The 20,988-nt window shown below is 39.7% G+C and overlaps 1 protein-coding gene across 1 annotated transcript; it reads right to left on the bottom strand.

The window, feature by feature from the left end:
- Nucleotides 1-9,373: 9,373 nt before the first annotated feature.
- Nucleotides 9,374-19,928, bottom strand: MRPL15 (mitochondrial ribosomal protein L15). Its single transcript, XM_075141850.1, has 6 exons — nt 19,667-19,928; nt 16,036-16,193; nt 13,205-13,370; nt 12,577-12,700; nt 10,983-11,363; nt 9,374-9,513 (listed from the first exon to the last, which is right to left on the bottom strand). Exons 1-5 carry the CDS (start codon nt 19,763-19,765, stop codon nt 11,026-11,028), a joined length of 885 nt encoding a protein of 294 aa, XP_074997951.1. The 5' UTR covers nt 19,766-19,928; the 3' UTR covers nt 9,374-9,513; nt 10,983-11,025.
- Nucleotides 19,929-20,988: the final 1,060 nt, after the last annotated feature.

Below are 20,988 nucleotides of genomic sequence, written 5' to 3' on the forward strand. Positions count from 1 at the left end.
AACAAACAAATAATCTCAACAGTGTAAAATTTTCTATCTATCTAAGGTTTCAGCAATCGGTATTTTTAGAACACAGCTGTGTAAAATTCAAGTGAATGTGCAGTGGGGAGACATCCTGAGTCACGAGAAGAACCAAGATCAAACCGGTACATTTAGTTTAACTTTCATTTAACTTTAACTTTGGCTGTGACTGAAACTAGGAAATGCCTTTGTACTTCTTATTTGCAAACGTATGATGAATCCAGTTGCATTATGAATAAAATACAGGTAAAATCCAAGTAAATTGGTAGAAAAGCTTGTAATATAAAAAGGAAGTATAAGTGGCCCGATTCCTTGGATAGTCAGAAGTATCACCAAAGCTCTTGCGATTTTGGATACAATAAAATCAGAAGAAAAGCTGCAGAGCTCAATGCCTTACTTGTTGGTTCCTACAATACCACATGCAATGTTCTGACAAAGGCACGTGAGCCTGAAAGATCAGTCTCTTCTTTGGTATGATGGTAGTTGGTCATACAAGCAGGCAGAGCTAGGCCAGTGACTGTCCTGGTTGGGTTTGCCATTATTCAAAGAAAGGAAATATAACTCTTCCTGCATTACCAGATGGCAGCTGATAGCAGGGGCCTCACAGGTGAGCTCTGTCAGAGGAGAAAAAAACTCCTCCAAAGCGCCTTGCTAGACCAGGGGGCAGGCCACCCCTTCAGCTCCCAAACCAGCTGCAAAGCAGTTCAACCCAGTGATCCAGGGTGGGGGGGGCACACAAGCTGCTCCCCATCCAGGTCACGGCACTGGAGGTGCATCAGCACCTGCCTGGGTCTCGGGGCTCTCTGTGTGCCATCATCGCTGGGCTGGGACATTGCTGGAGGACTGTAGCCACCACACGAGGGGGGTTTCAGTGGGAGTTTCCGAGCGTAAGGCATTGCTCTGAGTGATTTCCCCTGGCTATGCCTGCATGTGTTCCCATGTCTGCACTGCTGGAGCTCCATGCCACACGTTATGTTGGAGCAGATGTATGGACCTAGCTCTACCCTAAGGCACCTACTACTTGGATATTACTGCTACCAGTGTAAGTAGAGCAGCACAGGACTGACAAGGACTCCAGAGGTTGCCTGAGGCTCCCAGTAGATTTTCCAGAAGTGATGTCTACCTGTCCGCAGAGACGGCGCTGTAATAGATGCCCTGCTTTATTCCCTGTAGGCACAAGAAGTTACTTTGATACTGGAGAGCTTTATTTTTCCCCACGACGCTGCTTTGAACAAAGGCAGGAATCCCGCACTTGTGGTCTGAAATAATGAAAACAATTGGCTTAGTCTGACCGATTAACAAAACTCCCATTACCTCAAAAAAAAAAAAACAAAAAAGAAAAGAAAAAGAAGGGGAATCATTAAATCATTATGTACTGCATTCCTTATAAACTCAAAGATCACATTCAAGGCCTTCAGGGTCTCCAATATTTAGCTTTCAAAATGAAGAATTTGAAGTCTCTTTATTACTCATACCTGGTCAAAGTCACATTTACCTGTTCTGTGACTCTTGTTCATAACCGATCATTAGCTTTTCAGTGTAAATGAAATTGAGAAGTCAGTTTTTGTGAATTTTAAAAATAATTATTCAAATTGACTATGCAAGTTAGTTACCCTTTAACCTTGTTTGTGAGCTCCTTCTGAAGAAACACCAAGGATGTCTGCAAACACGAGTGAGAAAACGCAGCCTTCCCTTCAGGCAAACATTACTGCGTGACAGTTTTGAGACATTTGCCAAATTGCACCGTCAGTTTTTCAAAGAGGGAAAAGAACTGCGTTGTACGTGTGTGGGCAGTTTTGCTATTCGCATTCCCAGTGTCACGGCACCGTGAGGGGGCAGCAGCCTGTCCCGTCCTGTCCCACTGCCCCAGCCAGGAGCAGGGCAGCCGGGGGCACCCGGGCAGCCCCAGCCCCTGGCATCGGGTACCTCCCTGGGCATGGGAACAAGACACTGGCCGGTGGGTCAGGCAGGGATGGCCAGGCTTGGTGATGCCCTTGCAGCCCTGGAACAAAACTGTGAAAGCTGTGATGATGGAAAATAGGCCACGATCATGTGAACTTCTCTGCATAAAAAAAATTAGTTTCATGTACACAATGTCAGAGCACCTGAATCCCAGACTTACAGAAAGACGATGGCTATGTGGAGGCTCTCATTGCTCAGAGACTGGAATCTGCTGTCTTTGATGGAAGTTTTTGCCCTCTCTCCAGAGGCACATCCTATCAGAGACGGGTAGCAGATGAAAAATCAGTGGACTGTAAAATACAGAACCTTTATTTTTTCATGGGCTAATTAGAAACATGCCACAGATACAGAACCTGAGCCATACGTAAAGTTCTGAGTCAGATATAAAAGATTATCTGAAGGAAAAAAAGCCTGCCTTTTCCGTTCAACAACACAGGGCTTGTGCAAGTTCCTAGTTATTTCATTCAGGAAGAATCAAAGTTTCCTTTCAGCCACAGAAAAACATTGAGCTCTGACTCTTTGTGTAGCCGAACACAGTGCTAGTAGCAAAGAGTCATGCTGAATCAACCAAAATGTTTACTTCCAATATTTCAAGAAACATTTAAATGACAAAAGACATTTAAGAGACAAAAAATTCCTCCAGTTCCAAGGACTGCTCCAGGAAGGCTTCTTTAGGCCTTCAATATAGGGTTTCATGTGAAGCCCATTAATGTGGGGAACCACTGAGAACCTCTGCAGTCTACTTTTGGAGTCAATGATTATTCTTACACAGAGAAGACTGCTTTGGTTCACACTGGTGGGCTGTTTCCCCAAATTTATACGGCTACTCCTTTTAGTAAAGGTCACACGCAATTCTCAGCAGTATGTTATACTCCTGAAATGTTAATCTAGATAACCAAAGAAAAATCAGAAGCATTCTGGAAGAGTCTTTTAGCTAGGTTTCACTCTTCCTCTTTAATACGCAGTTTGCTAAGGCACAGAACTCCAAGTATTTCCAGCAGGATCTGCAATGACAATGGAGCAGGTAGCGCTTTCCAGGTGGCAGCGTCATTGTAAGATGCTATCCCTGGTCAGCAGACATCAGTAGACAGAAAATTCTGCAATTCAGAGAATATCCCATTACATTTGATTTTGGATTCTTTAAAACAGGATGAGCGAAGAGAAACCAAACAGCAAGGTCAGCCATGATTTTACTACGCAAAAACCACAAAAGGACTGTATTCCGAACTTACTGCTGATTGCTGTCAGCCATCTCACAGTTTGCTCAGAGCAGCTGCAATGCACAGCTCCCAGGAGACTATATGCAAAACCTTCATGGCTCCAACATTAAGCTTGAACAAGCTTTCAAACTACCTTAACTTCATCTTTAAAGAGTACACTAGAAACACTGAAAACAAAGGCCAAAAGTGATGATGAAATAAATGAACTATTCACTTTGAAGTTTAAACCTTCCAGACTTAGAAAAGGGTGAATAGTCACTGAACCAGACTTCAGTAAATTCCCATAGGAATAAATGCGTCTGGTCACTAGGTGTCAGCCTTGTCTGTACCAGAAGGACACTGGACCTTCTCCCTATCCCAGTGAGCAGATGCAACTCTCAGCACTACAAATGATCATAGCAGCCTTGTAATTGGGGGAAAGGAGCAGAGGAGGATGTTGTTTGTGTGAGTTGCTTATGTACCTGGTAATATAAAATTTATTACCCTGGAAACAACAGCATGTTTCTTTCATGCCGAAGAGACGTGACTGGAGGTCAACTGCAGCGACAGCAGAGGAGTTATGCTCTCAAACAATGAATAAATCAGCAGGGTATAAGCAACGAATCAGTAACTGTTTTGCAAGCCTCACAATATTTACTGTTTATCCTAAAGCACCAGTTCCTGGAATAATGCCATCACATAAAAATGCTGGCTCCCACTTCTCAAATTTGCTTCTAGCCTTGTTCGATAGAGGAACAATGCTTGGAAACAAGATCCCTGCAGGGCTGAAAACTCTAAGGACAACAAAGAAAACCTAAAATGTATTCTTTAAATGATTTCTTAAATACTTACAGTTCATAACAGTACAGTCAGCAAAACCAAAGAGTAATTAAACATGCAGCGGAGTTTCAGTGGTGTTTGCAGAATACTCATACGTTCCCGATTTTGGAATCTCTTCAGATGGAGACTTTCATACCTTGATTCTCATCTTCCCAAGTCTGCACAGATTATCGTTTCTTTCACTAGGGCCAACTACAGTACCATAGCTGCATGTCATCGCCCATAGTGATCTGCTGCCATTGCAGTTTCCTAATATGCTGCAAGCAAAGTCATCCAACTCAGCTGAGAGCAACAATTCGAACTGGGAAAACATGGGCTTTTCACAAGATGCAGAAAAAAATGACCTGACACCTTTTTACCCTCCATTTTCTTCTTAGGTTTTCTTAATGGGCAGATAAGCTTTTCCACAATAAAGAAAGACAAAATCGTAGCATCCCAGTGCTTCAATTCCCTCAGATATATACAAATGAGTGCACAAAAACTGACCCAGGTAGAATTTCACCACACGTTCACATCCTCACTACGCTAATTCATTTGATGTAAACACTCGTCTTTAATGATGAATCTGGAAGGGCTGGAGCCTTCCAGTAACAACAATAACAACAAAACCCAACAACAAAGTCACAATTAGTCCAGACATTTCACAAGTCCTAGAAGTCAGGGCGGCAGCAATGTCAAGCCAGCCAAGCCCAACATAAAACCAGTAGAATAATATTTTGACTGGAACAGTCTCAAGCCTAGTACATGGGCCATACCCAGACTGCCTGCTGTGGTGATTAGTGCAATTGCCTTGCCAAAAAAAAAAAAAAAAAAAAAAGCAAAAAAGAAGGGATAAATGATTCCCTATGCACTAAAAAACAAACACATCTATGAGGTTTCAGGGACCTAGAAATCACTGAAAACAGGAGAAATGGCAAGTCAAAATCCATAGAAGGATCAGTCCCAAATCTGTCTTTTATACACACACTGCAATTCATCACAGAGTTGTAGGGGGGACCCTACGAGACACACTGGACTGCATGTTCTCAGAGAGCAGTGAGACAACATCTGTGTAATTATCTCAGTCACCATTTCTGACCATTACAAGCACCAATTGCTGAAGGAGACACCTCAAAGGGACACTATCCTCCTCTCCCATTTTTTCTCATTTGCAAGTTCAGGCAACTTTAATTTCCATGCTTTGCTTACAGAGGAAATGCATACAGTAGAGTTAGCACAAACATCAGCAACGTATTACAGGAGGGCCAAAGAAGATAGGTAGACAAATTTTGAATGGTAATACCAGTGCAGAGCTGTGAACTGGGAGTCATCCACCTTGAAAGAGTCAGAGCCTTCTACATGAGGATGCCACCAATTTCTGTATCCTGGAAAAGCAGTGCTCTCCAACAGTTGTAAAATAACACAGATCATCTAATTGTCAGCAGTTCACCTCTCGTGGCACCAAGATGTCCTCTGACTTGTTTATTATTATATTAGCACACTTATTTTCAAAGACAAACACAACCTAGTACATCAAACTTCGGAAGTTCCCCATGCTGAGCTAGGCAATCCACACTGGTGGCTTGTGATCCACAAGGAGATCTTCCCACCATTAACTTCAAGCATCTTGGGTCACTCAAAACACAGAGAAGGATTCAGTTCCAGATACTTATGTTTTAGGTGTATTATAGGTGCACTATATGTTAAAACTACTGTCACAGTCAGTGGAGCTTAGAGCGCAATTTAGTCGCTCAGATGTCTGCTTCAGGCTAAACGCAGCGATTCTCAGGCTCCACTGACTGTATCAATCAGATTTCTACTGACTATGAAGTTAGCTTAAACAACTGTCTACATGTTCTCCTTTAAAAAGGAACTTGGATTCCAACTTTTGAAGCTCTAAACCACAGCTACATTCAACAAAGTAAAGAAAGCATCTCCCTTGTCAGATATTGAGTGAATTTATTTTCTTAATTTAAGGTCCTCCATACTGGGAGCAAGGCAAACTACACTAGCATCCCAAAAAAACCCATAGAGAACTAGTTTATTGTAAATTTACATATCAACTTGTTTTTCATAGACTGCTCTATGTACACAAACCTCTAGCTGTCATCATCTGCCCAAGGAATTACAATAAAAATATAAATATCAAGAAATGGCAGACTTTCAGGCTAACTTGCCCTTATTTATAGATTAGAGAGCAGACAGGACAAACCTAACATGAAACTAGAACAAACCTAACAGAATGAACCTTAGAGAGGCTGGGTTTCCAAAAGTGCAAGGAGAGACTGATTTGGGCATTGATGCATTGAATGAAAAATTGCCTATCCATTAAGACTTGTATCTAGTGTGTGTAATTCCAAGTTAAGTGCACAGACACCCTTCTAGGAGTGTTCCTTGACTCTGAATAAACTCTGAATCCATTGCTCAAAGGCCCCTCCAACTCAGTCGGCATGTGTCTTGGAATCTACAAGGTTAACAAGTAAACAACATTGCTGTTGACATTTTTAACAACAAAAGCAACACCAGTCCAGGAAACTCAAGCCACGAAAAACCTCCTCGTATAAACAGATGCAGGAATGATCAACACTTTTCCTGCTCCAGAGGCACATAAAACAACCAGATTTTCAAACCCAGAGTGGGCCAGACAGGATGACACTGTGAGAATGATTGAGCCCTGTAGTTCCCACCACTACAACAGAAGAAGTGAGATGAGATCTCGGGAAGATGCAGATGCAACAGAGGGAATATTAACGAAAGAAGACAGAATAGATCTGAGGATAGTTTGCTTCCACTGAGAAACGAGTAATTCTTTAGACAATGCCACATATTTCTGTTACAAAGGACCAAGATGGGCCACCTGGGCTAGGAGATGAAGGAGCTTAAAAAGTTCATAATTTTCCTCTACCGGGTAAGAATTCTGTCACATCAGGACTTCTAACTACATCTTTTCATAGACTAAACCATAACACAATAAACTGAAGTACAGACTGCGAGTTATGTAAAACTATTCCCATCTGATCCCCGATCAAGAAATTTTAAGAAATCAATTTGCATATGGAATATTAAACTGGCCATTTTGGACAGACACAGCATCTTTCTTATTTTAGATATATGTAAATATAACACTTAAATATTTAAAATACAGAACTCGTGCAACAATTTCAAATTAGAAACAAATTTTTACAGAACTTCTGAGTGTTCAACAGTGCAAAATTAGCTTTGCATTAGCATTTTAAATTTTAGCAATAAAATAGAAAATATAAAACAGCAATGGGAAGCTATCTTCATAATTGATCACTTTTATATGACTTCCTGGAGCACTAACATCAATTATGCTCGTATGTCAAAACAATGTTGGCACACTGCCAGCGAAGATTCAGATCAGGGTCACTGATTTATTCATTTATTCCTTTTTGGAAATCAGTGAATGGTACAGTAAACTTTTGGTTGTTAAACACGAATATTATACTATGAAGTATAATGAATGAAAAGCCAGCGTGTCTTTGTCGTACATGTAAGTAAAAGGGAAAATGCATTTATTTTAACTTGCTTCATTTCGAGTCTGCAGTCAGCCACCTCTAAGTATAGTATTGACTGGCTGCTGTTAGTAGAGTCTATCTCATAAGAAACAAGCGATTTCTAATTATCAAGGTATGATATAACAAAGTATGTACTCGTTCAGAGGTCTTTATTTTGATTTCAGTCTCACATATGTAATCAGTTTTATCAAGGAACCATTCAAAAGTATGATGTTGTTGATAAAAATTGACATGCCTTTTAGTATTTTACGGCACAAATAACGTTTCTTTTCCTCAGCTCCTTGATAGTGCTTTTCCGGTTACAGCAGATTGGGTGCTTCTTACTGTGTAATACATTGCTGCGTATGAAAAACCCCTATCAAAACAGGATATCCAAGGCAATCATTTACCTTACAAACATGAAAACATGGTACATATTCCTAAGTAAAGAGAATGGCCTCAGATGCCAGTACCAGCTTAGAGTCTTGCATCACTGAGCCTGACCCTCATATAAACAACAGTCCATTGGGAGGCTGTTTGTTATGGATTTATTAGAAACCTCGTCAATAACTTACTTGTGCTTTTGATAATTCTGTATTCAGTTGCCAGGAGACTTGTGTTCCTGACGAGATAAAATGAACAGGAAATCCTCTATAGCCTTGTCACTTTTTTCACTAGTAAATAAAAATCAGAACAACCATTATAAAATATTAGCTACTGTAAACAGAAGAGAGAAAAAAAGACAGGCATTGCATATTTTAAATAAAGCAACATACAGCCCTTTTTGCCCCCTCCAATTATAAGATGATAAAAGATCACCTTTATAAAGTAGAATGACCGGATTTTGTGGAACGTGGCTGTTTTGGCTCCAAGGTATTTGTAGCGTTATAGTATCAGAGCCAGGATACAGCTGCCTTGTGACTAAGACATCGTTCACTGAATAAGTGCTATCCAATCCCTCGACGTCACCAGACATCTGTTTCCTGTTTTCATTCTTTCTTTCACTGTTATCATTTTATCCAAGTTACCCTTTCACCTGAAAACCATTTAGAAGCCTACAGAAACCAGCGCGTGCATGCGTGTGTATATCAAAGAAATTGATTTAGAAAAAAAAAATTGCGATTTGTTCATTTCAATACAAAGAGCAGGAGTGGAAACAAAGTTGCCTTCCCCCCTCTTCTCCTCCCAAAAATACACAATGATACATAAACACTTTTGTCTTCTGGTCTTCACTAATATGACTAACTTCCTTCTTCGCTTCCAGTTAAGTAGCTTTCCTGTTGAGTACCACCACCTCCACAAAATACAATTGTGAATTGATTCATAAAAACAGAAACATTATGGCACAAATAAGGGAAGGCAATAAATACTCTTCCCCCGCCTCCAACTCCTTCCCAAATGGAGGCAGTAGTATTGTAATAACAAAAAGAAAAAAAAAAAAGTAAAAAAAAAAAAGTATTGCTTGTCATTTAAGTTTCCAAACCAACAATCATCAGGATGCAGAACAGGATACATCTAAAGTGAGAAAGTTATTTACTTCACATTCAAGTTAACGCTAGCTATACTTTTTTTTGGCACACGGTATTATTCTTAATGTGCCAAAAAAGTGTTGTGCACCTTATAAAATATGAATGTTAACACTACTAAGAACAAAGTCCTGCTATTCACAATCCAATTTTATATTGGTGTTGTTTTGCTATGTTTCACCTATACTTAAACCACAAATCAGGAGAATGACATTAATGATAGCATCCAACACACATTAACAACGGACAATAGAAGCTGAAGAGTAAGTTGTCAAAAATTAGTGACTTTCCATTGTTAATCTCTGGATTTCAGATTATTTAATCAGCATGAGAATAGAAGACTTATTTTATTTTGTTTTGTGATTACAGATGCTCATATTAATTGACAAGGCAGTTTGTTGAGTGAAGCAAAAATCTGGGCTGATTGACCAACACCAACAAAAAAATTCATCCGCTTCTTGTTATTCTCTGAAAGAAAAAGAAGATATTTTAAATTTTTTTTTTCTCCCCTCACCCTGCCCCAAGGCACACAGGTGAAATACAGGTGTTATACAGGAGAAACAGGAGATTCTGGCACTCAGAAGGCTTTCCCTAGGAGATGGGATGGTTTGGCAGCTACAGGAAACTATAAGTAGCATTTCCAAAGGCACACGAAAATTGGAAAGCAAGACTTATTCTTGTGTTCCGGTCTTCCGGACTGTTTCCTAATAACCGAATTACCCCTATTTTAAAGCCAAATTCAGCCTCCATTAAAGTTCATGTAATTATGAAGCATCTCATTAACTTCTGAGGAGTTAGATCACGATCTGATAGATTAACTTAGTCTCCTCTCTCATCTTTCAATTTACTGCTTGGTTCATCATCCCAAATGCCCAATGCCCTAAGCTTCCACATGAAACCTAGAATACTCTTGTATAGTAATAGTACAATATTCTGGAGAGATTGATGAAAAAAACATTTGTTGGAAAATATTTTTTAAGATTATATTAAGTTGGTGTGATTAAAATACTGTTTCCCATAAAAATAATTTGTTCATCACTTTTCTTATACGACATCTATATTCATTTGTCCACTGTCACATATGCAATCTGTGATCAAGCTGACAACTGAACCCTAATTGTGTACTTTGTCCATCACATCCGCATCCTTCACAATCTACTGTCACTGCCTGATATTCATTGTCTCTGGATTCTGCTTTGCATTTTTATTAATGACATTGCATTTGTGCCTGGGCAAGTTTTAAATTTTGTTTGAATAATAAAAGCCATTGATTTAAGATAGCTTTTTTTTTTTTTTTTTTAATTTAGATAGAAAGTTCTTTTAAACTGCACACCCTGTCTTTCTCAATTCCATCTGAAGGAGTAAGAAAAAAATCAAGAATTCTCAAGCTCTAATACTATTGATGGCAGTGGCAAAATCCAAAACATTGCTATGGAATTGAAGAGGTTAATTAATTCTTCCATACTTTGTTATTTCTAGTTGTTTTTAATTTTCCCCATCCAAAAATAGATGGTGTACCTCTTAAAGGTATTCAAGATACCATTTTCTAAAACATAAAATAGAATGCTATGTAATATGATTGTAAAACTAATATTAGTTTTGTACAACCATGTTTCTGGTTTTAAATTGAGGGGGGGAAAAAACCCCAACTAATTATTCGTTACTCTTTGGAATCATCCTCTGACATAAATGAAACATCGAAATATTTTGTCTGAAAAAGTAACTGGCAAATCATCACAAGAGAAAGTGTCCAAACACACACTTTGTGTCAGACACTAGACTGTTTCCAAATGTTAAGACTTTTCATACACTGTATTATGACAATAAAAAAGTTGAGAGCTACAGCAGAAGATTACATAAACAAAAATTTATGTTTTGTCTAGTATAACAGGAGTCTTAAAAAAAACAAACATCACTTTGTATCCATTATTTCATACCCAGATGTTTCCTGTACACCTGCAGTTGTCTCCAGTCCTGAATTCATGAGCTATAGTATTTTAACAGCCTCTCATCAGTTGGTTTTAGAATTTTCTTGTCTGCCATGTTTACGATCCATCCTGGGGCAAGACCAAAAAATATCTGTCTAGGATCCTTGCGTGCGCTTAACATTTTGAAGAGTTCATCCTTAGTTATGTCTGGTAAGACATAACCGTATTTCTTGGCAAGTTCAAGCCTGGCTTCTGCAACTTTAGATGGATCTGCCAAGTACCCACGATTCCTGGCATCTGTGTAGTAACGGACTAGATCTTCGGGTGGAAGCATTCGCTTTGGAATAGGCTGGCCACGCTGAAAAAATACTACTGGCTTACATAAAATTTCTGTGGGCAAACATGAGAGAAAATTAGATACTATGCTTTATAATACATATTTAAAGACATTAAATGACACCTTCTTATTTAGTATTTTGTGCTAAATAAATTATTAAACTCTTATTAAAAGTATCAAGCAAAAAACCAAATCTTAAGAATATTCTTGTTCAGAATAAGATAGTGTTTAACAAGTTTCACTTAACCAACCAAACAACGATGTTTTAACTGATATTTATAGTGACAATCTGGATGAATCATTACTTCTAATACATTTAGAATGCCTACTTTGGAAAGACACAATAACTAAGCTAGAAGATGCCATTTATTTAAAGGATTGTCTTCCACATTAGAAGCAATGCATTTGCATGGCTATTTACACAGTGTACTAACAACTGTAAAATTCAGTGTTTCTGTAACTATTTCAAACAAAGAATCAATGGCACGCACACCTATTTAGTCATTTGTGAGACTATCCTCTCTTCCTCAAGTTTTACTGAATTTGGCAAGTTACATTCCAGATCCTTTTAACCTTAATATTTTGATTATTTTCTGGATTGGAAAGAAAGAACTTTTATCACTCCAGGGTAACATATTTTGCACACTAAAAATATCTATTCCTCTTGTTCTCAGCCTCATTCACACATGAAAGCTTCATTATTGTCAATAAAAACTCCATGAATGAACATTAGGCAGGATGCAGCCTCAAGCAAAGCAAAGCCTCATTCTTCAGTGAAAGTGTTCTGAAAACAATGGCCATTTTGACTGGAATGATTCTGAGCTCTTGTAACTTAGTTATTTCCCCATTTTAACTGGAAAAGTATTTTAAATTAAAAATATAAACATGTACGGTGTTTTTTAAATCTAATTTTTTTCCTGAATTTTCTTAGAGTTATTAAACACGTGAGAAAGCTAGAAGACAAAAACTCAAAGAAACAATCTTTTATTAGTTGCTCTATTTACAAAGCTACTTGGATTTCTTTAACTGGCTGATTGGTAAGTGACTACTAACACTGGTAGGGCTAAACAGGTGAACGGCTAAAAAAAGCGAAACTGAGGATGCATTACAGTTCAACATTTGTATAACAATGTGTTGCTGAAGCTTTTAAGAACAGGAGAAGTTGATGATTTTCCAGTAAGAACTATGTTTGAAACTCTGATTTGGATCATTTAATCTTCGCACATTTAGAAAAAAATAAAGTCAGAAATGAAAAGAAATTCTTACCCAAACTCCTGGGATCGTAGAACGATGTTGTAACAACACCTCCATTTTTTTCTATGGTAGCAATTGCTAACTCAGATGCCCTCTGCACTTCAATATTTACTTTTGCTGAAAAGATATCAGCACCCTGTAAATTTCAACAAATATTAGAGTAACATTAAAATTAGTATTTTAGGACATACATTTATTCTTCCCTGCAAAGTTGTATGAAACATTAAATCCTGCAAAATATTATGATTTGTCTGTTCCCTGCACCAAGACGGGTAACCAAATCACTCTCACTCAAGTCACCTGGACTGAATGAAAAAAGTTTGCCTGTCTAAAATATGCATACATTTCTTTCAATACATTCTAGTCTTCTGTTCTAAAATAATAGTTCAACCTCTTGTTATGTGCTCCTTAACTATTATTTTTGTAGTTTTTCAGGTCTTAAAACATCATCCTGGGTTTTTTCTTGCTAACACACAGTGCCCTCTAGCGGATTTATTATCACGAAAACTCCACAGCAAACTGATTTAGAAAAGCAAAGATGCTTCCAAAACGTGGGAAGGACAATCTGACAGCCTGGTATGGAAAACCGAAAACCCAACGCTTTATATTGCCTGAAGTAGTAAGTGTCTTGTATGCATACCTCCTCCACCAGCTGGACGCCATAATCCCTTTTGAGAGGCTGCACTGTTACGCCTCTGGCATTAGTGAGCTGTGTTAAGTCGATCGGTTGCGTGGGGTCAACTCTACCCAAATCAATCAGGTACTGCAGCCTCTGAAGACTGAGCGGTTGATACTGACGTCTGAGGCTGGGGAGAGGAAAACAAAAAAAAACCAAACAAAACAATGAGAAATTTACAAAATTGAAGCTTTAATAGGAACTGGTCAACTGATATATACCACACTGTATTCCACTTTCTACCTACTCCTAAAATTACCAAGTAAATGTTTAAAACACACCCATCCATAAGCCAAAATTTTAAGTTTAATTTAATGCAAATGCAAGCTCTAGTTACAGCCCAAGACTCCGATACGCCTTCAGGTTTGCTCACGCACCCTCACCTCCAATATGATATTAATCATTTTGCTGTTGCCGAGCTCAATTACTCCAGAACACCTCTCTACCTGCTGACTGATTTAAGGAAGCAAAAAAAAGATGAAGAAATTAAAGTGTCAGCATTTCTTGGTAAGCCAACAAGATTCTAAATAACTATCTTCAAAGCAAATCCAGCTTGGTAGCTTCACTGATACATTCAGAAAATCCGACAAAAAAAAACCCCACAGTCAAAATCAAATATACCCTCCCCTCCCGTACAAATTTAGTCAAAGACTATCAGCCAAACCCTGTACGTACTCGGGTACAGCTTGCCTATATACAACAAGCTTTTTTAGTCCATTACCACTGTACCTGACATCTCACAAGTTTTGAATGGAATCTTCCTCAAAATACCACCAAGGAAGAGAAATATTGAGAAAATATGCATTAATCCATATCCCCAAAGGAAATTGGAATATTTTGTCAATAGCCATCAGCTTCAGCAGAATCCACTTTTGCATTCTATGAAGTTCTAACTTTTTACTTTACAAACCAATCCTTAGAACAGTTTTCCCGATCCCAGTGTCTATGCCTACATACCATTTATGCTGATGCTCAAAACTTTCTCATACACTCAGTTTAACCACTGCTATTGGAAACCTGTGAGTGGTAGCAGAAACACAAAGACGCTTGTCTTTGTTATAGGCAAGCTAAGTAAGACAAGACAAGCAACAGAATTTCCACTGTCAAGACAGTTCCTACCAGAGCAAAAGTTCAAAACGTAGAGGAACACCACTGCAGGCAGAAAGAAGGGAGAGGTGAAGATAAACAGGCAGAGACATTGTTCAGCATGCTCCCATCCTGTCACGACAGTCTCTCTCAAGTGCACTTACAATATTCGTTAGAAAAACATTTACAATAGCCTGGCATTGAAATTTTGCCAACAACATTGAAAAGAATTTACAGAGTACTTTTTTTGTTTCCACGTGCTGTCAGATGCGGTTAAAACCAGCAAGACCCTATTAATTTCTTGTCACTGCAAAAACTTGGATTTTTTTCTGTTGGTTATTCATGAACTTGTGACCACTGTTAACCTAAGAAGCTCAGAGCCTGCATTCTGCAGCATTTGCTTTGTGGGACTACAGATCTAGACTGTGTCTTCAGCTATAAAAAGTGCTTCTTATTATAAATAAGTTAAGGAAACAGGAGGAAGTGACAGTACTTGGAAATATAGTTTGAATCACACTTCAAAACTAGTAAGACTGACAGAAAAAAGCTTTGATAATCAGGACAGGTCTGTAGATTATACTGCATGCATAAAGAATGGAAATATAAAAATGCACAGCTATTTGATGAAGTTATAACAGCAAATGAAACATAAAATCAAACTGTAAGTTTAACAATTCACAAATAAATTCACGTAAGTCCTTTCATTCTTGAACTGTCTGGTAGGTGTGGCATGTTTTTGTTACTACTGCCTAGAACAACTTCTGTATCCATACAATATTTTCATGACCATACCTAAAAGCAACAAAATGGTTAGCGACCAAGGTAACATACATGCCATCTTAGGAAACAAGAAGAGCTTTAAACAACAACAAAAAACAAACAAACAAACAAATTTGTAATTGTCAATATAGTGAAGGAAATGAATAAAACACTGGCATACAGATCTCCAGCTAAGAACAGTGACTGGTTAGAAGAATCATTTTAAATATTAAAAAGCTGAAAGAAGGACATGGCACAAACAAGCACAACGTGAAAAGGGGACAGAAATGTCAAACAAGCAGAATGGCTGAGGAGAACAATTGTGAAAGATGACTTAATGGCTTCATCCAATAGATTTGATATTAAAGAGCTTGTTAAGATCCTAGGTGGAACAGATGGAGCACAGACAGACAAAGACTGCAGTGTTGCAGGGCTAAAAAACGTAGAGGCACGAAGAGAAGCAGAATTGTTTGGCTAGCAGCAGATGAGAACTTCAGGTGAATAAAGCAAAGAGAAATAACAAAGCAAGGGTTTGGATTACACTTCCATGCCTAACAACCTCACTCGAGTCAATGGGACTGTTCCCAGTCAGTTCAATAGGTTATCTGCTGTGCAGGCAGGCAAAGGGGGAAACAAGTACGTATGGAGGAGTGGTCTGAAGGAGAAACGCACTCAGCTGTAGGACGAAGGCTAACCTGCTACATATGAGGGATTATGCAAAGAAAAGGCGCAAATAAGCAGAGCTGTAAAACAACAGAAAATAAATGAATTCATTAAAAAAAAAAATCTTACAAGAAATGGGAGATTCGGCTGGTAAGGAAGCTAACAATCTGGGAGGAACGCCTCATTTTCAGTTAGGCTTATGTTCTGGCATATTAGATTCTGGCTTCAGGAGAAAGACAAGAAAAGCAGACAATGATTAATTTCTGAGTAAATGTGAAGAAACTTACCTATGTCCCTCATTAAACCCGTATTTTGGTATGGCCAAGTAAAATGGAGTTTGACCACCCTCAAAGCCTAATCGGGGGCGATTTCCTCTTTGTCTTTCTCCTTTGTGACCTCGACCACACTTCCTACCTCCATATCTTCCACGGCCACGTCTTCTCTCCTTGAAAACAAACAATGATACATTTAGTCAACTACTTTGGAGATAAGTATCTATAAAACATAAGATTTCAGAGATACAAACAACTGAGCAAAATGCTGATTCTTGAGGAAAAATTGAGAGATAGCTCTTTTCTAAGGGGAAAAATAGTCAGAAAAGCAGTTAATGTGATTTTTGCAGAGCACAGCTCTAGGCAAGCACCACAAATAGTCTGAACGTTTACATGAACACATAAAAGGAATACTAGTGTTTAATCCTATCTCTTACACCCTGCACTCTCCAAGTTAGAGAATTTTCCTGAATTAACTATTGATATTTCCTCCTATTTCATGAGAAAGTTGCTCAGTGCTCAGAAGTTTCTAAACACTGACAATGAAAAAAGAAATTAAAAAAAAGAAAATCAATTCTACTTCAAGGGGCAGGGAAACAGACTATATACGCTATGCATACATATAATTATTTTAATGGACTTAGACTTTCTAAAGAGTCTGCAACTGTTGCAATTTCTACTGACTACAAATCAAAAGAGAAGATTGTATTTTAAACCTTTACTATTTTTTAATTAAGACTGTGATACTAAGCTATTAGTTTACTGAGCACTTTAAATTAGCTTTGCAACCATTAAGTAGCAGTTCAGCAATCTTCTTGCACTCACCTCCTATTTGTGCCAGCAGAAGCACTTGCACAGCTAAATGGTGAACCATCAAAGATGTAAGCAAAGGTTTTTTTTTTTTTTTTAGATTTAAAACCTAGGTAAGTTGCACCATTCAGTATAATTCATGGGTATGCAAATATATATAGGATTACAAAACAGGCAGTAAGCAAGGGTGGAAATGAGCAGCAGGGAGTGACTGCTGTTAAATGAAGTGGTGCCAGCTCACTCTGATCTAACTCAAAGTTTTCTGTGTAAAGTGATTTCATTTAATTCATATACTGAAGAATTTACAGCACTAAGGCTCACTTTGATTTCTTCACGCTTTGTCAGGAATAAGACAGAGCCACAAGCTTCAGAATCTCACTGCCATGATGCACGGGGTAGAGTTCACTGTTCCAAGAAGCACAATCACATCTGTGCATCACTTTGATGGATCCATTTGACCTTACAAAGTTTTTCCCATTTAAGCTAACATTCACTGGAGTGTGAACGCATGTGGAAGGAGCAATGTCATGTTGCTAACTAGTTTCATATCTGCACAACACAATTCACACATTTGCTATTTTCCATTGCGTTTCTCAATGTGAATCAGTCAGGCTGGGAGACATGGAAAGCAACACATTCTAAACAGTATTTGTACTGCTTATAAGCTAACTTTGATTAATTCACAGCATAGTCACTGTTGGATCAATAATAATGTAAATAATTCATTATTGAAGAGACTACAGTAAGCCTCTTCAATTTCTCATTTTTTGTATTCAACACTCAGATAGCCAAACTTCAAGCACCCCTAATCCTACAAATCATTCTATGCAGTTAGACTGCAGCACAGAATATTGAGTAAAACTCAGGTCTGGAAACTGCTCATTACATCATGGTACTTCATTATTAGCCTAACACCACAAAGACATAAAATTTGATGTTTTATGCTCTTTATTGTGTGTGTAAATTTTCCAAAGTTATGGAGCATTTAATGTGCACTGAAATATTAGTAAAAAAGCCAGTATGGACCTACAGCAGAAAAAAATGCATTAATATATTTGAAACATCATCTGACCTAAGATGCACAGCTTACCTGTATTCATACTAAATGGTATAGAGTTCAACTGCAGTTTTACGCTAGACTATATTATCCCTGCTACCAAAGGAAGCTGACTTGACCCCAGCCCACACACTACACTTCTTTACTCACAGCGCGTCTTGTGCTGATGCAAGCAGTTGTGTGGCTCCATGTTGGACAGGTCAGGGAATTAAACTAGATGAAAACTAATTTTTGTCTAACTAGTTTTCAGCTGGTTCAGTTCCCTGCTCTGGCTCTAGCAGCAGTACAAAATATACAGCGGTTGTGAGCACCTGGAGGCAAAGAGAGGACGCAGCTGGCCCACCCTTTCTGGCAGTTGACAGTACACACATCAGGTTACACGGTGACTTTAGTTAACACAAATACACTGACAATATCTGGTCACAAATGGAATGCAATCAGCACATTCACCAGATTTTAGACTGTCAGAGGAGACAATCAAAACTTTTTTTTTTGCCGCAACTTCTGTTTGTGAAGTCAAATGCTCTTAAATCTGCTTATTTGAGAACTACATTGAGCACAGAATAAGGTTGTCAAACACCAAAAGAAAAATACCAGAGAAACAGAGCTGAGGTCTTTCGTACAAACTCTAACTGAAGGCAAACCGTTAGCAGTAACATGGAGAAAAAATGCTCATTTCCTATATGGTGTTGCAAGTTAGTTGCTAAAGACCCAGTGAGCATACAAAAATTTCTACTTTCAAGATAAAAAAAAAAAAAGTGTTTTCCTAAACCCAACAGCTACCTTGAAAAACAAAAAGTTCTGAGACCCAAGACTGGCAGGAAAGCATCAGTTCTAATAAACCTCAAGTTCAGATTATCGCATAACTTCTAGATGCTAAGCCTGAAAATACTGTTTGGGAGCCTGGATTAATTTGAAAAACTTTAAGAATCACCACTCCAGCCCTGTACAGGGCTGCTTCTTCCAGTTCCTGGCCAAGCTGGGCGTTCACAGCTCCAAGTGAAGTAATTTGACAGTGGATCCCCAACAGCTGCAACAGGGAAGAATTTCCATTCTTTTGTCTTGTCACAGGTCTCAGGGGTTACAACTGTGCAGCACTCACCAGCTCTGCATGCATCTCTGGGGAGCCTTGAGCACTGACAGGGTGCTGCTGCTTGGTGCTCTCTGTCAGTTCTCTATTCCTATGCCTTTAGCCCTTGAACCTCATCCCCCTGTTCACTGATATTTCCCCCAAACCAGGTGGGTTTCTTCCTGGTTTCTTTTTTTTTACTCCTCTATCACTTTACGAGGAGACAGGGAAGAGAACATTTAGTTTTGTTTTTGAGAAATCAACAGTAACAAGAAGTGCTAGCTGGCATCACATTCCTTTTCTTTTTAAGCCTTTTAACCTTCCCTTTTCCAATGTATTACCCCATTCCATAAACACTTGGTATTCCATACTTTTTTACTGTTTCCACCCGTCCCCCAATGATGGGCCTGAGGTTTTGCTAGAGCCACTCATCAGCCAGTTCTCTGTGGGGATAGCCACACACACCGGCTACAAGATATGCAAAGGGCAAGAACAGGCCAACTCACACAACACTGCCACCCACTCCTCTGCCTTCCCACGCCTATTCTGGCCAGGCCGCTCTCCCGGGCCTGCCGCGGCTTCCCCAAAGGCTTTCTGACAGCCCTCAAGGCAAATGCCACTGGGGCCGGGCGTGCCCGCTGCCGAGGCAGAGTCCTGCCGCCGGAGGGAAAGCATGCCCGCGACCCACCCGACAAGCTGCAGGCACTCACCCGCTTTTTGGAGCCTGGGCTGGGCCTTAGGTTGGCCAGACTGACCCTGGGCAGCGACCGCAGCAACTCCAGGGCCTTGGTCCCGCCATTACCGCTCATGTCCGCTCACCTCCCAAGGGCAGCAGCGACGCTCTCCTGGGCGAGCTGCTTTACGGCAGAACCGTAAACGGCGCCTCCCGCGCCTTCCCAACAGTGTCGCGCAGCTTCCCCCGCCAGAGCGGGGAGAGGCGCGGCGTGCCGGGGCGCGGCAGGCGCGGAGAGCGGTGCTGCCGTGCCGCCTCCGCCTGAGGCGTCCTTGGGGCCGGCGGCTGAGCGGGATCGAGCCAGGCAGCTGCGGGGGTTTAAGCGTTAGCATGGGCCGGCTCTCGTAATCGTGTCTTGGCCAAGAATACCAGTGGATTCGGCGTAGGTCCCAAACCACATTTCGTTTTCCAGTATCTACTTTTCTACTATTCTCACAGATCTCAGGCAAGTGTTTCAGAGCCAAGCCTTTAAAACCATCAGGCTGCATCTAAAAACAACCCACTGATGGCACACGGAACATTGATCAACTAAGTGCAGCACCCTGTGTCAATCCAAAAAGTTTAAAGGCGGATACTTACTGGAAATGTGCATTATTATTAGAGACTTCCCTTGGACCGCTGCAGTACTTGATCACTTTTATTACTTTAAAAAGTGGACCTACTGGAAAATCATACAAGGGTTTCAATCGGTATCTTGGTTATAGGGATTAGGTCAGTTACCCTCTGGCGCAGGGGTGTAGGCTTACCGGAGGGAAGAACGGAATTAGGGAAGCTGCCGCTGAGAAGTTACAGAGCAGAAAGGCCGGTTCCCGTTGTGAAAGTCAGCCGGTACCTCTCAGTGTAATATCCTGCTTTCAGTCCTGAAACTTCCGTTTGACCAAAACCACCTTCCATGTTGAATGTCTGCTTCAGATTACATCTTGGAGAAAAGGTCATGCAACAGCTCTGCCTGTTCTGAGAGTAAATACGGGGGAAATGGAAATCACGTTGCAGAAATTTGTGAGTTTCAGTATGAAACCTGTATAGCTTCTTACGCCCGCCAAAAAACTGAATAAAAATTACAATGTAACAATATGCACGAAATGCTAGTATGGACAACCATCTTATCTAAGTCCATTTCAGCCACTAGGTTAGGGAAAAATACATCATTGAGAGCATGCTTTGCCTTGTAAAGCTCTCACTACTTTTAAGCAGAACGTTGAAATTAGGCAGAAAAGTATCACTCATATGATAGATATCTCACTGTAAATAGAGAGCCAACTTACAAGTCTTTGAAAGGTTCAGAATCCAGATGTTTGC

This window comes from Calonectris borealis, chromosome 2 (assembly GCF_964195595.1).
Source record: "Calonectris borealis chromosome 2, bCalBor7.hap1.2, whole genome shotgun sequence".
In the NCBI taxonomy this organism is placed as follows: Eukaryota; Metazoa; Chordata; class Aves; order Procellariiformes; family Procellariidae; genus Calonectris; species Calonectris borealis.

What these genes read in the sequence shown, in the direction of transcription:
- MRPL15 (XM_075141850.1), bottom strand. Translation starts at nt 19,765, where the DNA reads ATGAGCGGTAATGGCGGGACCAAGGCCCTGGAGTTGCTGCGGTCGCTG. An exon ending in GCCCAGGCTCCAAAAAGCGG is followed by an intron (nt 16,194 to 19,666) that starts GTGAGTGCCTGC and finishes TTTGTTTTCAAG; the next exon opens with GAGAGAAGACGTGGCCGTGG. An exon ending in CTACGATCCCAGGAGTTTGG is followed by an intron (nt 11,364 to 12,576) that starts GTAAGAATTTCT and finishes GTTTGCCCACAG; the next exon opens with AAATTTTATGTAAGCCAGTA.